The sequence below is a fragment of the Sceloporus undulatus genome, chromosome 2, assembly GCF_019175285.1.
Source record: "Sceloporus undulatus isolate JIND9_A2432 ecotype Alabama chromosome 2, SceUnd_v1.1, whole genome shotgun sequence".
NCBI lineage: Eukaryota > Metazoa > Chordata > Lepidosauria > Squamata > Phrynosomatidae > Sceloporus > Sceloporus undulatus.
In genome coordinates, this window is record NC_056523.1 from 28975074 (window position 1) to 28995778 (window position 20705).

General features: G+C 41.0%; 1 protein-coding gene across 13 annotated transcripts in view; it reads right to left on the reverse strand.

Moving 5' to 3' along the window:
• Nucleotides 1-20705, reverse strand: part of CADPS (calcium dependent secretion activator) — a 466363-nt gene that overhangs the window by 194758 nt on the left and 250900 nt on the right. For all 13 annotated transcript variants that reach the window (XM_042450102.1, XM_042450101.1, XM_042450096.1 and 10 more), the window contains exons 10-11: nucleotides 3229-3337; nucleotides 2651-2863 (exon numbers count right to left, since the gene is read on the reverse strand). In XM_042450102.1, the coding sequence (XP_042306036.1) occupies nucleotides 2651-2863; nucleotides 3229-3337 (322 nt within the window). The remainder of the gene's footprint in view (nucleotides 1-2650; nucleotides 2864-3228; nucleotides 3338-20705) is intronic.

The following is a 20705-nucleotide window of genomic DNA, read 5'->3' on the forward strand; positions in this document are numbered from 1 at the left end:
GAACTGTGTCCCACTATATTATTATTATCATCACATGATGATGATTACTGTTATTATTTATATGTATCATTCATATCCTTTACCTACCAGGTGCCCATGTTGAAGTACAATAAAAACACATGTGGATTAATGTGTTAAGGCACCTGTTTAAGGTGGGTTCCATGCTAGTGCAAAAGTCTGGCTTCAGTAACATGGACACTGCTATGCAGCTATGATTCCACTTTAGCTGCCATGGCAACATCCTATGTAATCCTGAGATATGCAGTTTAGAGAGGGATATTTAGACTTCTCAGCCAGAGAGTTCTAGCACCTAATCAAAGTACAAACCCCAGGATTCCATATGATGTTGCCATGCACATTAAAGTGCAATCATGGTGATATAATTCTGTTGTGTGAAAGGACTCTCTTCTAGTCCTGCAATTCCAAAATCCAATGTATATACAACTAGGAAATTCCCTTTCTCTGGTAACTCTCTAAAGCCCAGGATTGTAACATATTTTGGGATCACTATAACACAGGTGTGGGCAACTCCTGTGTGGGGGCAGGTTTTGTGTCATGACACAGTACCACATGACTGTAAGTTACTTCTGGCTTGTACTGCTTGAGTTTATTTCAGTTTTTTTAACAGGAGGAAAAACTGGGAATATTAAAAAACATATCTGAAAGCATTTTAGAGGTACTGAGGACGATTATAGAGAATCTTCGTTCTTGAAATTTTAAAGAATGGCAAGCCAAGGGGCTTTGGAGGGAGCTGGTGGCCATGTCCAGCTCATAGAGTGCACTCTCTCCACATTTGATGGAATGTATTACTTCAACTTTAAGGCAGAAAAGCTAGAATACTCTAATCCTGCATAATATTGGAATGGAATGGAATGGAATGGAATGATTGGACATCTATCCAATAAGTTACTAACCAACAAAATATCAGTCACTATATTGGAGTAGCTGCACAACATTCAATTATTATTTTATGAATATTTTAATTTCATTAACCATCATACCTCAGTTCTGGTGCACTTACATAGCAATGAAAACTGCCTTGACAAAACCTTCTTCTACATTTGTATTTATTTATAAGAACTTGAAGTTAACTGGAAAAATAATCCAATAAGTAAGCTTCAACTTCTATCTGACCTACAGCTAATTTTGAGGTTTTAGAAGGCATGATTACACATTTTCTATGCCTTCATTTACTGTAAATCTGCAGCTCCAAACTTCACCTTTACAGCCTCTGAAGTCCCTCTCCTGAAGACCAACCAATCTCTCTGAACAACACATTCGCCTTTTAAAAAATCATGGCCAACATTATCTCCAAATAGCTCGCAAATGAGGTGGCTTACTTTGTTTCTCCCTCTTCAGATACCAACTACTAGAAAAAAGTAGAAAACCAGCTAAACATGTTGCCCTGAAAGGGTGCAACATCACTTCCAAGGCACGTAGACATGTAAGTGCAGCCCATGTGGGTGAACATTGCTCACTCACATGCTGTAAAAGAATAAGAGCATCTCTGGGGGGGTGGGGGTGAAATAACCTTTCTTTTTCTCTTAGAGCAATTCAGTGGTGTGAGGCTATGTGGTCCTAGATTAAAGCAATAACTTTAAAGGGTCAGTAGTTAGCTGTTTACTACAGTGCATAATATCTAGTTTTCTATGCAGTTTTCCTATGATGTATCTGTATAACACAGTTATGTCTGTTTCAACTGTATAATAGCCCCATTCCAAGGAATTCTGCCCATTTGATGAGATATTTTAAAAAACCACTCCTTGAAATACAGGGATTGCCATATTGACCATAAAATAAAATCCAGACAGTGCAGTGATATGGCAATCAGCAGGTGCAAAGTTTGTCACACTAGATTTCAAAGCTGACTGTCTTCATTGGGCAAACATGCGCAGGGGTGTGTGGCTTAACCTTTCTATCATAACATCTTTAGCAGGCAAGATGCAGATCTGTGACTCTAAAAGTGTCGGTTTTCTCCTCCTGCATGATTATTAACTGCCTTTGGGCTTTGAACATTATCATGATGAATTCTGTGCCTTATCACTGGTCTAATAAAGGTATCACCACAATGAGTATTTTGGATTTAGAAGGCACCAAGGTACTTTGAAAAGAGAAGGGCTGAGAATTCAATCAGTTTGCTTCAATAGTATAGACAGGTACTTTGGGAACTGTAGTTCAGGGAAGTAGACTAGAATTCGCTAGCAGAGAACTCTAAGTGATCAAATTCTAAGTCATCAAAAGTTAATTAGGATGGAGCCATGGCAATTAAAATTGCACAAAATAGATGTAATCATGTGATGCAAATAAATAGCTTCTCCCAGAAAAACTGGAAAGCACAGAGGAATAATGAAAAAGGGACAGGCACTGTGCGGATTACATGTTATTGTTTAAAACAATTAGCCTCCTAAAACATGATTATCTTTGATAGACCTCTTATCAAGTATTGCATTTTAGACTCTGAATATTCCTCAATAGGATTCTTTTCTTGGTTTGCTTCAAATAACATTGAGAATCCTCAGGTGTATATAAAAACCAATGGAAAATGTATTTAGAAAAGGTTGGGTGTTTTTCCCCCAAGCAAATAAATATCTACATATAAGCAATATTTTGAACAAAAACTGTTGCTGTAGTGCCAGCATGTTTTACTTACAAAATTGAGAGATTGGAGCATCTAACTGGGGCACATTTCCTCCTTTAGCATTAAGCTTCTGAACTTGAGTGGGTGGCACAGGTTTGTGGGACTGCCCAGTGGCTCGATACATGGCTTGGACCCACAGGATACGGTCTTGCTCATCATCACTTGCAAAAATCACAGTGTCACCTTCTTTCACTGCATTGAAAAATGCTCTGCCACCTTCCAAACCTGAAGGAAATCAGAAATCAGTCATTAGAAAGGTAGAACATGCAGATGTGTTTGTTACCTACCTGGCATTAATGGCTTTGCAGTCTAAAAGCAAAGGCTAGAGTTCTGCTTGCCCACAAAGCTTTCTTATATCCTCTTGCCCACTGTAATGCCACTATGCCTTTTGAAAGGCCCTCATAAGGGCTGGGGAGTTTTCAGAACAAAACTTGATATGGTGCAGCAAACTGAGCCTAAGAAGTGGACTTTGAGATCCTCTCTTACGTAGCCATTTATGACAAAGGCTCTTTGGATCAGATGTATATATGTGTACAGCAAACAAATAAGGCAATCAAAAAGAAAGAACATGATATAACTTTCTTTCCTACCTGGCTGTGGGTCCGTGTAGTCCACAGTGTATCCATCCAGCTGCAACAGCTCTTGAGGTTCAGCTTTTTTTTCTCGGTAACTGCACATAGCAAATGTATATTGGCTAACCTACAGAAAAACATAAAGCTTAAATATCAGCCAATCAATGACAGAAGAGACTTCAACATTTGAAACATTTGCAAATGTTGGTTCATTTATATTTTATTTATTAGCGCAGGCCAGAATACTCTGGGATCAGCCCAGAATATTCTTGCCCCAGAGCTGCCCTGACATCCTCCTGTTACAAAGTGCTCCCTGGACGTGTCGGGTAGTTGTCTGCATGTGTGTCTTGCTCAGTTGCCAGGTGTGGCAGTTGCCACTAAGCATCACTTGTTCTGAGGTCAGAAAAAGGTGTCCAGTGTCAATCATATGGCTTGGCACCTCGTTCTGGCCTCAGAGCAAGTGATGCTCTGAGGCTGCACTAGGTAGAACAGTGAGATGCAGGTGTGAACAGCCACTCTGTCCTGCAATGAAGTGCTCTGGATCTTCCAGTGAGATCTGGAGCAAAAGGTAAGATTTTAAAAATACATTACAAAGAGAGGTACACCTGGGCTCTAGTGCTGAATGGGCCGGATGTTGTCCAGAGTCTTCACACCAGAACTGAGGTTTGGTCCATATGTCATCAGGACTCCCTACTGAGAGGACAGGGGGAGGGCGTTTTATTTGGCCTGTGCAGACAAGACCTCAGTTAAAATCCTAGAAAGTGAAATCTCCCTGTAAGTATGAGATGGATTCTAATTTAGTTCTGAGATGCCAAAGAGCGTCCTGCAATATGATAGCATTTGGAAAAGATAATGCTAGGATACTACATTAGCTTTTGCTGTAGTGTCTAATACCCCCAGGAATGCTCTTGTAAAAACATCAGTTTTTTAAGTGGTGGTCTTAAAGGCACAGAGACGTAGGGTGTGGGGAGGGGGGGATATGGGACTGTTCTGATCAACTCCAAAAAGGCAAGCAATCTGTGAATAAGATACAAAAAGAGTCTAAACATTATTCCTTGATTAATGTGTCAGACTTTAAACTACTTAAGCATACATTTAAGATTTAGAATTTAAAGATTTAAAGTATAGAAATGAAACATGTATTTGACAACAAATGCATCATACTAATACAGTTGTTACAGAGCCCGAATTAGTTCACTTCCCCTTTGAGTGTGACAAAAGCAGGCTTGCTATTTTGTATTGAATTGAAGCACCCTAGATAGAGCGGTAAAATAATGTTTCACCACAAAGGCTATGCTACAAAGTGGTTATGTTTGTCTACCAGGCTTGTAGCACAGTGCTCCATGACAGCCCTATGCACTTAGCTTTAAAGACAGCTACTCTGGCATTATCAGAAATGTTTTAGCATGGCAGGCAGCATGGCATGCCATAACTACATCTGTTAGTAGAATTGGTTGCTGACTCATAACCTGCAGCCTAAGAGCCAAGTGGAGGAGTCCAAAACTTGGTTGAGAAATAACAATCTCAATCCAAGAAATCAGTTTCTTGACCAAGAAGAAGTACTAACTTATTTCCCTTCCCTTGTCCCATCATTTGCATGACATGATGCAAGTAGATTTTTTAAAATAAAAAACCTCTTATACCAGGACTGAGAAACTGTGATTTAAGTGCTGTTTATAAATCAAGATTGTGCCATCTTAACCATGCCGTCAACCACTAACTTTTGTTTTCTAACGATTTTTTTTTAAAAAAACTGATTTTGTATTATAGCAACAACAAAAAGAAATTTATTTACGGCACACAGCCAGTGATTTTATACTATAAATAAACCCAAAAGGTAGTAGTAGACAAAGTTACATTCCATATTATAGTACATAGCTACAATACATAATTTAAAGACATCAAAAGTGTTTTCTAACCAAAAAGACTTAAATGCCTTTGGAAGTCCAGCACTATCTCCCCATATAGTCAATAAAATGTAGTAAAACCAATCATTCCCTTGTGTATCCATGACCTAAATTTTTAACGGCTCAATGTTTCCTCTACTCTTTTAGATATGGGTATTAGCTTTCCCTTACCAGTTCTCCCCTCCACACCAAGAATCTATGATAGGTAGATTAACTTCATAGCCCACAGCATCCTATCTCAGGTATACTGTATGAGCTGATACTTATCCAATTTACATCCTTTGCCTAACTAAGGCCCCATACAGAGAGGCCAAAATAAAGCTGCTTTGAGTCACTTTGGAAATATGCTGTTTAAATGATGCATGCATACTAAGAGTCTGGAAGCTGTGCCAAAGCTGCGCTCCAGTCCTTAGGACTGGATCATGGCTTTGGTGCGGCTTCTGGACTCTTAGTACGCATGCATTATACAAACAGCATACCTACAAAGTGACTCGAAGCAGCTTTATTTTGGCCTGTCTGTATGGGGCCAATGACTGCATCCGCACTGCAGAAATAATCCAGGTTGACATCACTCTAATTGCCATAGCTCAATGCTATGGAATTCTGGGGTTTGTAGTTTGTTGTGGTACCAGGACTCTCTGACAGAGAAGGCTAAATAGCTCACAAAACTACAAATTCCAAATTCTACACTATTGAGCCATGGCAGTTAAATTGTGTCCTATATTATTTCTACAGTGTGGATGCAGCCTAAGTCCACTAGACTTTCTCCAGGAAGCAAGCTTAAATAGGACCTGGTTGCAAGTAGCAAGGAGCCCAAAAATGGCACCCTCCTTTCATTTTCACTTCCACTAGTTATCTTTTAATACAACTTAAAAAGTACTTTTACAGTGGACTTTTCATTCTCTGAATTGTTTCCAGGGCCTCTTCTTTTTTAAAAAAAGAAAAGCTATTGTCCAGAAGGAAGAATCCACATGCTTTGAAAATGCTTATCATTCATTCAGATAGTGCCAGAGTGACACACTGTCACAAATAATGTGAGCTGAACAGTTGGTTACCAGTCATATTAAAGCAATCTGAAAACTGCACAGATCTGTACAGTTCTTGTCACTGGTCCTGTAAATGGCAGCTCTCACTCCTTCGAGTTACCATCTATCTACATGACATGACGCATTCAATGTCAAAATCTTGATGGCAGTCTTTCTATTGGCTGCAGGGGGGGCTTTGACATCGCCTTTAGGTGCCCATCAGGCTGCATCAAGACCCAGCTTGTACTCAACATTTTTTTTAAAAAAATCAGGATTGTCTTGGAGAAGGCAGCTAGAAAACAGAGGATTCTCTTGTGCTCTAGGGTAGGAACAGGGAAATTTACTGTCAAACGATTTCAGAATGACTTTGTTAAGGTTGTGTCACATCCTGGGTTCCTTGCATAATTATATTGGTTTGGACATTTCCTTGACCTCTGGAAGAAACTTTGGCTTCTGATGATTCCTTAAAACTCCTGTATCAATGAATTGTGCTTGTCATTTGGAGAAAAATGGTGGTGGGGGAGGGAGAGATCTCTCATATGGAAGTAGTCTCACTAGATAGGAGGGTCTGTATAAAAAGAGCTATAATAGACTTCCCTTCAAACTACTATTTTCTCTGTTACGAGGAAAGCTAAATGTGATTACTGCCCCCCCCATATATATTATGAAATGTTATTTTTTTAAAAATGGTTGAAGCTGTAACAGATCTTTCATGCAAGTCAAGATAATTCAGTGCCATGCTGCCCTCCAATGGCTTCAAATCAGTATTAGCTATTTGCTTGTAATATTCTCTTTCAAAGTAATGTCTCCCCAAATGTAGACAGCAAAAGGGTGGGGGGAGACCCTTGACAGAGGATGAATCCACACTGTAGAATTAAAGCAGTTTGATACTACTTTAACTGCTATAACTCTATCCTACAGAATACTGGGACTTCTAATCTGCTGAGGCACCAGAATTCTCTGAATACTAGGCTGAATACCAAACTACAAATCCCAGAATTCTGTAGGATCAAGTCAGGGCAGGTAAAGGGATGGCAGACTGCTTTAATTCTGCAGTGTGATATAACTAGAGCCAAAAAAGCATTTGGGGGCTGTGCAGACTGCCCCTGAAGGGGTGGCCTGCAACCGCCTCCATCTTTGCTTGATCAGGGCCGCAGCAACTGCATGCTGCGGCCCTGATCTGGCCTTTCCAGTGAGATGAGATGTGAGGCATCACATCACCATGGGGGCAGAGTTGGGTGTGCGTCCTGAGGAACAAAGTGCAACAAAGGATTCATTTCTGAACAAAGAAATTGATCCTACATGTTTGTGGTCAAACAAGACAAAATGCTGTCAGAATAGTGCTTGCTGCTTCTTAGTTCTTCTACCCTGTCCCTCACCCTTGTAAGTCTCCTTGGCCACCCCAAATAGTTGGCTAATTCCCAGAATGAAAATGAGGAGTTGGCTATCACCCCTTGCTCTTTGACCTGGTTCTCTCTCTTTCTTTGTGTAAAATGAATCCGATCCATCCGATCCATCCTCCTTACAGCCAAGGGGGGGGGGCTCCGGGGGATTCGGGCCCCCCCTCCCTTTAATACAATGATAGGGGGCCTATTTTAATGGTGGAGCTCGGTCTGGGGCCCCCCCCCCCCCCCCTTTCCCAAAATCCTGGCTATGTCTCTGCTCCTTACCAGAGTCAGGAAGCAGCAAATTACAAGTAATATAGTTCTCTGTAACTGGTTGCTGTTCTTTTCTTTTTTGTAGAAGAGCAAACAAGAATATAATAAAGTGACATTTCAAAAGAAGCATTAACAAGAATTAATGAAGTTATTTCACTGTTGTTATGAGCAATCATTTTAGTTACTTTCAAAAACTATCTTTCAGTTGCCATTGTAGAGGTATCTTGACAAGATTTTTAAAAAGAATTATGCCTTTGTTTTAGTAATCCCAGTAATGTTGAAAAGCAAAAGGCAGCAAGACCCATAGTGTAATACATTATGCAATGAGTAACAGCAATAGCAGCTACTCTTTAAACATTTTTTGAGTAATAGGAACATATAACTTTTTAAAAGTAACATTTCAGGCTGGACCTCATAGCTTCTTCACCCTTCTGGTTCTTACGGACAGCGCTCTAAAATATGCAAAGTGTCATGTACCCATGTGAGAATGAAAGCCTGAGGTCAGAGACTGGCTTGTTTTGCTTGATCCAGAAGCCAAGTCATGGAGCCATAAATTGATTTAAATAAATAAATTAAAAACACACACATTTTTGCTCCACCACTACCTTTATACTCATAATAATGTGTGTGCATGTATGGGTGGCGGGCAAGGAAGTCATTGCCTTCATATAAGTGGTATGTTGCTGCCACCTTCTGGCCAGCCATGAATATTATAATACTTTACTGTCTCAGGTTCCCAGATGCTCAGTCAAAATAATCAGATTGGAATTACCACATGAGAGATGCCAGCAGATATTGCATTTCTGAAGGAGAGTGATTTCTTTATCTAGAATTAACATATCATTTCTCTCTCTCTCATGCAATTGTTTTCTGTAAGAGAATATGTTCTCCAATTCAGCAAATGTGCTCTTAATTTGCCATCTGTTTTGCTCTCATAGTTCCTTTTTGCATATAAAAATAACTTTCATTTCCCACTGAACACCACAATAAACACTGAATTCTGAATTCAAGAATTTCTAGTATATGTAATTGTGCCTGAACCAGTAAAACTATCTGCCTTGTTTGATAACTGTGGACGACAGACATTCGGAAGGGTTACTGCATATGCCAGTTCCATCCCTTAGATGTCAGTGCACATGTCAGGCATGTCCCCTCGCTGACAGACACTCAGCATCAGTCTGAAGCCAGCTTATGCAAATATGGTGATACATACATTCATGAGGAAGAAAATCCTCATCACCCAAAATTTCCATTCCTGCAGAGGAAGTCCTAAGTGTGTACATACAACTCTTTCAGACTGAAATTGATCACATTTGTAATGTGATCAATATCAGTAATCTGTGTTTGCTATTTAATGTAATTTCTTGCTGTTTTTATTCTATTTTATACTGTAATTGCTATGTTTTGTAACCCGCCTTGATCTATGGAAAGGCGGGATATAAATAAATATTTTATTATTATTACATGTCCACACGGGATCTGTGACAGAATGCACTCTAAGGGCTAGAAACCAGATCTACTCCATAGATCCCTCATGTGATCTCTAGGTAGTTGCAAAGTACTTCAATCAAGCTCCTGTCTTGTTATGCTTTATCAGTACTCTCTTAATAATAATAATAATAAAAGCTTTATTTCTAATCCGCCTTTTCAAAGATCAAGGCGGGTTACAGTGGTGGATTTTGCAATCCAACAGCATACAGATTACAATAAAAACATTATCAAAAAATTACATTATATAAAACGACGACAACAATAACAATTCCAGGCTAGCAGCGATTATAACAACGGTGAGGGGGAGAGGGATCACAACAGGGCTATAGGGGGTATGCCTGTTTGGAAAGATACGTTTTCAGCCCTTTTTTAAATTGGACTAGGGAGGGGGTCGAGTGGAACTCGTTGGGGATCGAGTTCCAGAGCTTAGGGGCCGAGGTGGAAAAGGCTCTTTGTGTAGTGATGGCTCGTCTAGCATCTGGAACTCTTAGGAGATGTTTATCACCCGATCTGAGAGTGCGGGGCGGATTATATGGAGAGAGGTGGTCCTCTAAGTACCCTGTTCATTCCAAGTTAATTTCAAGTTGGGGCATATGCCTAGTATGACAATTTCTAATCCAATGAAACATTTGAACAAATTTCTTGAACTGATTCAGATTTATACCCTGCTAATTAGCACTAATTAACCAGCTGTTTCATTTGCATTCTGAATTTTTAATTTCAAATTAAAGCCATTCATAAATTTGCCACTTGAGAAACCAGGGTCCTCTATGGCAGGCTTCCCTATGAGGACTGTGGACTTGGTAGGACAAATATGTATGTTATAACAATAGCAATAGCAAGTACATTTCTATACCGCTTATCAGTGCACTTAAGCGGTTTACAATGTGTAAGCTAATTGCCTCCAACAAGCTGGGTACTCATTTTAGTGACCTATGGAAGGATGCAAGGCTGAGTGGATCTTGGACCCCTGCCTGGAATCGCACTCACAGCCTTGTGGCTGAAGTACTGGCATTTAACCACTGCGCCATCAGAGTTCCTTTAATGTTTTATGTTTATCTCAGTTTACTCTTTTGGGCGTATACATGTTTGCCTTTATTTGTTCATGTACGTAAATCCTATCTTGTGTCATACAACTGACTTTTCGGAGTGGTTAAATATAGGCAATTGCATCCATATTTTGTCATTGATAAATCCTCTTTGATGACAAGGGTGGAGACACATACTGTATTCTATTGGATTCCTTAAACTGATTCCCTGAAGAATGCTTACTCTTTCTTTCTTTCTTTCTTTCTGGTCTTTCAAAATTACCAGTATCCATTTCACTGAGTAATCCAAGAGTTCTGTTTTAACAGTATGAAAAAAAAAATCGTCTCAAGCCCAGTTATATTTTCACAGCCTTATTCCCAAAGTTCATTACGTACTTTTCTGCAGACCTTTAAGTCTCAACACCTTTATTTAGTCAGTTTTTGCCTTCATATAAGTGGTATGTTGCTGCTTAAGTTGCGTTTTTCCTGTAACCTTTTCAGATAATATTTTGATTACCAAATTGATTAAATGTGGAATAGATGGCTCCATAACTGGTTAGAAAATCATGCTCAAAGATTGCCATCAGTGGCTGAGCTTCAAATTGGAAGGCGGCTTTGAATGGAGTGCTAGTCTAGTGCTATTACTCTTCAACGTTTTTATTAATGACTTAGATGACAGGGTGGAAGGAAGCCTTATCAAGTCTGCAGATGACACAAAACCGGAAGGGGTGGCTAACACACTGGAAGATAGGAACAGAATTTAAAAGGACCTAGATAAACTAGAAAATGTGGGCAAAAATTCTTAAAATGATATTCAATAGATACAAAAGTAAAATTCTACATTTTGGCCACAAAACCAACAGCACAGGCTTAGGCTAGTGCTCAGCAGTACATGTGAAAATGACCGTGAGATTATTGTGAATCATAAATTGAACATGAGCCAACAGTGTGATGTTGCAGCAAAAAAGTCAAATATTATTTTAGCTTGCTTTAATAGAAGCACAGTTTCCAAGTTGACAGTTGCAATAGTTCCACTATATTATTCCACACTGGAATCTGCAGTACTGCATTCAGTTGTGGATGCTTCATTTCAAAAAGGATATAGACAAGTTAGACTAGGTTCAGACAAGGGCAACAAGGATGATAAGTGGTACGGAGAGCAAAACATATGAGGAAACATTGAAGGAGATGAGCATGTTCAGCTTGGTAAAGGGAAGACTGAGGGGTGACATGATTGCAATTTTTAAATACCTGAAGGACTGTCGCAGGGAGGAGGGGGCAGGCCTGTTATCTGCTGCCCCAGAGGTGAGCTCCAGGACTAATGGTTTGAAGTTACAGGAGAGTAGATTTTGATTGAACATTAGAAGGAAGTTGTTGACAGTAAGAGTGGTTCAGCAATGGAACCAATTGCCTAGAGAGGTGGTGGGATCTCATTCTCTGAATATCTTCTGAAAGAGGCTGGATAGCTACCTTCTGGGGATGCTTTAGTTGGAGAGCCTGCATTGAGCAAGGGTTTGGACTTGCTGGCCCATGAAGCCCTTTTCAACTCTATGATTCTATGTATTATTTCTCTGTTCCCCTTTTTAACATGTGTGTATATTCATTTGGACTTTTCTATCAGGATTCTCAACATGGGCTACATTTCCTTTTTTAAAAAAAGCAAAATTCAACATGGAATCAAATAATATGAATGCAGCAGATAGGTGGACATATGTTATGAGCTAGAGCAAAGAACAGCAAACTGTTTTTTAAAAGCCTGTCTGAAAAGAACAGTCTTAATTGCCCACTTAAAAGTGACAAGCTCTTGGCTCTGTCATAATCATGGCAGAGATATAGTTGAGTTTAGGGGTAATCTCCCTGCAAAAAGCTTGACAGCGGCCACCAGAGGAATAGATGGTGGGACTGCCAAAACTTTCTCAGGGCGCGATCGTGAAGAGCAGAAAGGCATATATGTGATCAGATGACTAGCACTGTACAAAGCATTTTAATTGTGTGAGCACCAAGAATGTGATACACTCCAAGGGATGGGTGAGACTTGGAAGATCCCTATATGCAGCAAAAGCAATCAGGCAATTCACTATTGAGAATCAGCAGCTATGGCATGATAGAAGGTGGAGTAGGGAATGCAGGGCTTTCTAAGCAAATATTGGGAAGGAGCTGCTAAAGAAAAATAGTTGGCTCAACTAATACCATGATGTCAGCAACCTATGGCCATGCTGGGAATTGCTAGATAAGGAGCAACCAAATGCTTGCACAATGTTGACTGAACTGTGGCCTGCTTAGTTGGCATCTCCCTACAGTTGTTTGTAAGGACATTGTTGGGGTGTGTGGTTTAATTATTTTTTGACTCTTCTATGTTTTTATATAATTTTATAGTGTTTCATAAGTGATTATTTTGTTTTTAAAATTGCATGGGTAGATTTTAATTGATTTCTTTTGTGAGAACCGCCTTGGGTCCCCCTTCAAGAGAAAGGTGGTTTATAAAATAAATAAATAAAATAACTAAATCATGCCACAAATGCAACAACTGTCCATATTTTCACCAGTTTTTACAATTCCCCTTGTCATCCTTAATGATCTATTTAAGAATAACACTTTCAGTAGTGCTAAAATACTAATCTTGTAATCTTTAAGTATGATGGCTAGAGCATTTGCATTCTGAGATACTATTTTACAAGAATGAATAATAAAAACTATATTTAGTAAATAGGCCATGCAGTAATGCTTTATGGATTCTCAACAGATTAATCTGAGGGGGAACATGAGGAGATAGTCAATAATATCGTATTGACTCATGGTCCTGGATTATCAAAAGTCCCCCCCCCCCCCTTTACCACAGTAAAAGTGTTCAATGTAAAAGCTTTTCTGGCATTCTCCAACTAGATAAGAGCATCAGATTGATTTTGCCATGCGTCTCCCTGCTTTATGATGCGGTGGACACATTTTCATTCCTAACCCTGGGGTCATATTCTGCCATCACTTTCACACTGCATATCTCAGAATTTACAATGAAGTGAATAACAAGTCTGTGCCATGAAATTTGCATGCAATTAGCATTCTGTTCATTTCAGAGGGCAAATTTGCTACTAGAGTGGTAAGAACAGAAAGGCACACAACAAAATCACATGAAAACATTCTCTTTACTAGACTTGCTTTCAAACTATACATGAACACATATTTATTTTAATGTTACGTCTCTACCTTTGACTAAATATTTTCTAACTAATGATGCTGCCGCATCCAGCACAGAGCCCATCTATGTTAGCCTGGAATACACGTGTGCGTGCGTGCGCGTGCGCGCGCACACACACGAAAATGCAAAATGTAGAATTACATTTATGGAAGAAGAAGGCCCACAACGGAGCTCTTAAAGCAAATTCCTTAGGTTAACTCACTGAAATTTCCAGTTATAAGTCTCTCAGGTATTAGGGCCAAGAAAGAATCTGCATGACTTCTAAGAGAATAAACAATACCACCAACTTTCCACATCCATGGATTTTGCATTAATGGATTCAACCATCCACAGCTTGAAAGCATTTGATTTCTGCCCCCCCACACCCAAAGAAAACTTTGATTTTGCTATTTTATATAAAGAACACCATTTTACTATGCCATTATATATAATGGGACTTGAGCAGCTATGGATTTTGATATCCATAGGGTGTTCTGGAATCACTCCAGCTGATATCAAGGATGCACCATAATAGATGAAATTATACTTAGCACAAAGCAGGTACTCTTGTAATTTTGCTAAAACAGTAATTTGTAGAAATAAAGATACCTCATCCAATGGTTCGGTTCACAACTGGGCTTCTCAAACAGAAGTATAAGTTGAGTCTGCCTTATCTGGAATTCCAAAATTGTCCACATGTGTGGCTCAGCTAGTGACACTTTTGCTTTCTGATGACTCAGTGTACACAAATATTTGTGAACAAAATTATTAGAAATGTTGTGTATAAAATTACTTTCAAGCCATATGTATAAGGTGAATATGAAACATACATGAATTTCATTTTTAGACTTGGGTCCCATTTCCAAGATATCTCATTATGTATCTGCAACTATTCCGAAAGCTGGAAAATTCTGAACTCCAAAACATTTCTGATTCCAAGCATTTCAGATAAGGAAGACTCAACCTACCTGTCTGTCTGTCTGTCTGTCTGTCTGTCTGTCTATCTATCCATTCATCCAATATTGTGTCTATTTATTATATCACTATGATACGGAGCACAACAGAACTACCTTTATATGATCCCTTCAAAGGCTGTGAATAAGCAAGTTCCTGGCTGCTGGTTCCTGGGCAAGAGCAGGCTGGGAGACAGGTTTTTCCTTCTTTCCTTAACTTCCACAGGGCTTTGGAAACCATGAGAAATGTATTTTTCAGGGTTAGGTTTCCATGGGCCTCCTTGCCTCCATCATTTTTATAACAATAAAATTAAGGTAAATGGAGGCAGAGCCTGAAAGAGTAACTTTTTGGACTACAGCTCCTAATGGCCATGCTGATGGAGGCTTCTGGAAATTGTTGTCCTCGATTTAACATTTCCAACCTCTGACTGGGAGAGAATGGAAAAGTTCTTTTCTGGTTTGACTATGTTCTTATTGGGGCAATGTGGTTGTGGAATCTACCAAACAAGTTTGTACATTAGCTGCAGTAATTATGAAGCTTACTGACATCACTAGTCAAAATGATGATTGAGCATGAATAGTCATTCATTTATTATAAAAAATTCAACCCCATACAGGCTTGCCTAGAAGTAAGTGCCTTTAAAGTTCAGTACTTTTAATTCTGAATAAACAAGATCCTGAGTATACAGTATAAGATTGTGCTGTAAATTACTATAAAATGAATGGATGTTAGTGGAATATGTGCAAACAGGAGCCCTGGCTGCTGTAACTGAATTTAAAACAGTAAACACTGAAGAAGACAATAAATCAATGAATACATTGAGTACAGATTTGAAACTCGTAATTGCTAGTATGAAATATATAATCAACTGCTACTTTAGAATACATTCCTGTTAATTTGATTTTAAGAGCTAGATTTTCCATTTGGATACATACCAGAAATAGTCATATGTGCAAGTATGGAAATGCTCATCCAACCACTGGACACAATCAAGAAAACCATAGATTCTCTTTGTCCCTTCAGAGCCTGTTGTTATGAGTCATGCTCAATAAATATGAATATTAAACTTTTAAGACAGGAAGGCTGTCTGTTTCCAGAATCTGCACAAATTGTTAAGAAATCATACTGGACAGGTAGGGCTGATGGTTCTCTGAATCTGTGCCCGTGCTGGGGAAAAGATCAAGTCTTATTCTGAAGTACAAACTGGAAGTTGTATTCCAAACACACACACACTCCCGGATGACAAGGAAATGTTTGCATTAATGAAAGCAGTCAGGGCTTAACCATGTGGTTGACCTCCATCGAATGAAGATTGGCTAACTGTCTCACACTGGTACTCCCCACCCCCATAGTGAATTAGCCTGCAGACTATAGAGAAATTAGGAAAAATATCTGGATTTGAGAGTAAATATCTATATTGATTGGCTTTGTCCCGAGTATACAAGCCCATTGCTTGATCTTGCCCAGACCACTTAAGAGTCATTATCAGCACCCAAAGGACATGTTCACCTTTGCCCCTTTACAAGCACATGTTTTTGGTTTTTTGAACAACACCGAGGTCATGTTTTGCTCCATCCAGAGGTGCTTTCTTCACTTTTAGGAAAGCAGTCTCCAAGTCAGGAAGACCTTTAAAATTCAGAAACAAAGAGAGAATGAAGATCTTCACATCAGCGCTTACTATGGGTGAAACGCCAGTAGAGCGTCAGTAAAACATCCCTGAAGCGCGAGGGTGTGAAAGCTGGTCACATTTCTGAAATGTCAGTGAAGTGTGAAGTCGAAGGCTTTCATGGCTGGCATCCATAGTTTTTTGTGGGTTTTTTGGGCTATGTGGCCATGTTCTAGAAGAGTTTATTCCGGACATTTCACCAGCATCTGTGGCTGGCATCTTCAGAGAATATTCTCACATTCTCTGAAGACGCCAGCCACAGATACTGGTGAAACATCAGGAAGAAACTCTTCTAGAACATGGCCACATAGCCTGAAAAACCCACAAAAATCTATGTCAGTGAAGTGTCCCCTCACCTCTATCGTCCTTGAATCGTTCAAGGAGTAGCCATTTTCTATTAAAGCAAATAGAAAATGGCTGCTCTGTTAATAGGAAATGGCTGCTCCGTGAATGATCCAAGGACAGTAGAGGTGAGGGGACACTTCATTGATGTTTCAGAAGTGTGACCGGTTTTTACACCTTGTGCTTCAGGAATGTTTTACCACCGCTTTACTGGCGCTTAACCCATGGTAAGTGTTGGTGTGAAAATCTTCTCTCTTTGACCTGTCTCTCTTTGACTTGTTCCCCCCCTTTTGACCTGTTCCTCTCTCTTTGAGCCAAAAACAGATGGCCCTGAAGGGGCGGCACACCACGCCCCCCAACCCAGCTTTTTGGTGGCACAAAAGGAAGCAGGAAAATGCTACTCCTTTTTGAGCAGGTAAAAAGCCTGCTTTTCCGCTGCTGCCACAGCTTTGCAGTGCTCCTGTGATGTGCAACACATAAACGCTGCACCACCAGAGTGTCGCAAAGCTGCCTGCTTTGTGGTCAGGCGTGCAGCATGGGGGTGGTGTCAGAACCTGCAGTGTTTAAATGCCGCACTCTGAGGCTGCTCCCAAGCCAGCACAAAGGGTCAGTCTGTTTCACCCATTAGACCTGCTTCTCACTCTTTATGAGGTCTGTTCCAGTCTCTAGTCATCTTCTTCATGGGTGAAGGTGAGAAACTCCATGTGTATGTTTTAATCTGCAGTGTTTTAGGTTTAGATACAACTTTCTTAGATAATGTTTTAGGTCCGATGCCTTTCCCCCCCCTTCTTTTCCTTTGAGAAACATCCTGCATTGAGTAAAGACTGTTCTGTTGATTTCTGCTGCTATCTTTTTCTGGTTTTGCTATAAAACCAGTTTGTCCTTCTATCTCATTTATATTTAGGAGATTATCACACAAGGCTTACCATTCGTAAAACATGGCTAGATAGTCCCTAAAGCATGAGGGTGTGATTGCTGGCCACACTTGTCTCCTGTGATGAAATCATCATGGAGGCGTCCTGTCATTAAAGCATTCATGGAGCTGCCATTTCTCTGCATAAATAGGAACATCCATGACGATTTCATCAAGGGAGACAAGTGTGACTGGCAATCACATCCTCATGTTTTAGGGACAATGTAGTCACATTTTAAGAACGGTAAGCCTCTGTGTCAAAATCTCCCTAGAGTAAGATAGGTTAATTGCCCATTTAAAAAACTGTCAGCCTGCAAGGTCCTGCCTTGATGATCATGCTAGTGCCTTGATGAACTTTTCCTCCAAACTGGTAAAACCAGTGTACTGCTCTTAACACTCTGAAGCAGATCATATAATTTTTTTCCACTGTAAATGATCTACAGCATTTAAAAAAAAAAAATCAAGCAAAGTATAAGAGATTTTTTTTTTAAAAATTAACAATTAGTCTACATTATCCACATATTCAGATCTTTATGATAAATGCTGCAGCATATCCCATAAAGAGCCCTGGTGGCACAGTGGTTAAATGCCTGTACTTCAGCCACTCACTCAAAATCATAAGGTTGTGAGTTCAATACCAGCAAAACGGCTCAAGCTTGACTCAGGCTTGCATCCTTCTGAGGTCGCTAAAATGAATACCTAGATTATTGGGGGCAATTAGCTTACAGTTGTCAACCACTTAGACATTGTTAATTCAGTATGACGTGGTATATAAATGAAGCTGTTTGTTTGTTATAAGGGAGGACATAGGAGGAATTTGGGTCTCATTCAGGAGAAAAGCAGGATAAAACCTAACTAACTAACTATTCACTTCTTTCATGAGGGGAAAAAACAAAGTATATGGCCTAAATCCGAGTGCTAGTCCCAACTAGAGTAAACCTACTGAATCAATCTTGATTTCATAAATCTTGATTTACCTTTCAGCTTTTCATTCAAGGGTCTACGTCCCGGGGGTGGCGGACCTATTAGGATGGTCCACCCTCGAAGGCGGATGGAACCCATAAGGTTCCAAGAAGCCCTAGAGGGGTATATGACTGGTTCTGATGGCGATTCTGTTGATGCCCTAACCGACATCTGGGATACCAGTCTCTCTAGGGCTATACACAGTATCGCTCCCAAGCGTCCTTTCCGGCCTGCTTCCAATAAACCACCCTGGTATACGGAAGATCTCAGGGAAAGGAAGCGGGCTGCGCAACGACTAGAGCGTAAATGGCGAAGACATCAGCGCTTGTCTGACAGGACACTCCTTCGCTCTCATTTGAAAGCTTATGGAGTGGCAATAGGTGCAGCGAAGAATTCGTTCTATGCTGCACGTATTGCATCCGCAGAGTCACGTCCGGCAGAGCTGTTCAGGGTTGTGAGGGAGCTAACTCAGCTCCCTCCCTCCCTGAGCCCTATCTTGGAGTCATCTAAAGCCTGCTGTGACGATTTTAACAACTTCTTTGCGGATAAAATCTGTTGGATAAGGGCTGATCTCGACGCCAGTATTTGTGCAGATCCTGTAGGAGAGGTGTCCGAAGCGTCCGTGGCCCCTGTTATACAGTGGTACCCCGGGATACGAATGCGCCGGGTTACGAATTTTTCGGGATACGAATAAATCCCATAGGGATTTATTGCTTCGGCTTACGAAGGTTTCTTCGGGTTACGAAAAAAACCGCGGCGCTATTTTCCGCCACCGGAGGGCAGCAGAGAGCTATTTTTCCATTAGCGCCTATGGGAATTCGGCTTACGAAGGTATTTCGGGTTACGAAATTAACCGCGGAACGAATTAATTTCGTAACCCGGGGTACCACTGTACTGGATCACTTTGAGTTTGTTAGTACCGAGGAAGTGGACAAGATCTTTCGAAGTGTTAGGAGGACGACTTGCTCCCTTGATCCCTGTCCCTCATGGCTGACAGCTCAGGGGGGAGATGTGGTGCGAATTATGTTGCATCGCATAATTAATACATCTCTAAGTGAGGGTCAGTTTCCATCTAAATTAAAATTAGCAGTGGTCAACCCCTGCTAAAGAAGCCCTCCTTAGACCCTCTGATTCATAATAACTATCGGCCCATCTCGCTGCTGCCTTTTTTGGGGAAGGTGATCGACAGAGCAGTCACTTTCCAGCTTCAATCGATCTTGGATGACACCGATTTTCTGGACCCATTTCAAACTGGCTTCCGGGCGGGCTATGGAGTTGAGACTGCCATGGTCGCCTTAGTTGATGATCTCCGTCTGGGTATGGACAGGGGGAGTGTGTCCCTGTTAGTGCTCTTGGACATCTCAGCGGCCTTCGATACCATCGACCATGGTATCCTTCTGGGACGCCTGAGAGAGTTGGGAATTGGGGGCACTGCTTTGCAGTGGTTCCGTTCCTACCTCTCGGGCAGATCCCAGATGGTGGAGCTGGGGGACTGTCGCTCCGATAGGAGGGCCCTGATATCTGGTGTCCCTCAGGGAGCAATCTTGTCCCCTATGCTATTTAACATTTACATGAAGCCGCTGGGAGAGATCATCCGGAGACACGGGGCGCGGTGTTATCAGTACGCTGATGACACCCAGATAGTCTTCTCTATGTCTCCGACTGATGCAGTAAGTAAGGATGGCATCTCTCCTCTAGATGCCTGCTTGGCATCGGTAATGGGCTGGATGAGGGAGAACAAACTCAGTGTGAATCCAGGGAAAACGGAAGTACTGGTGATAGGTTCCCCGGTTTTGGGTGGCGAGATCTGTCATCCAGTCCTGAATGGGGTCACGCTCCCCCTGAAGGACTCGGTGCGCAGCTTGGGAGTGCTCCTTGATTCGTCGCTCCAGCTGACTTCTCAGGTGGATGCGACGGTCAGGAGTGCTTGTTATCAGCTTCGGCTGATACGACAGTTGCGTCCCTACCTGGACCGTAAGGACCTTGAATCTGTTGTACATGCTTTGGTAACCTCTCGATTAGATTTCTGCAATGCGCTCTACATGGGGCAACCCTTGTACCAAACCCGGAAGCTGCAAATGGTGCAGAATATGGCAGCTAGACTGGTCGCTGGCAGTTCCAGGTCGGACCATATAACACCTATTTTAAAAGACCTTCACTGGCTGCCTATTCGCTTCCGAGTTCAATACAAGGTGTTGGTTTTGACCTATAAAGCCCTAAATGGCTTGGGCCCAGGGTACTTGGAGGACCGTCTCTCCCCATATAATCCGCCCTACACACTCAGAACATCTGGGACAAATTTGTTGGAGGTCCCTAGGTCAAACTTTGCATGGACCTCATAGAGGGCTTTTGCCATCGCTGCCCCTTCACTTTGGA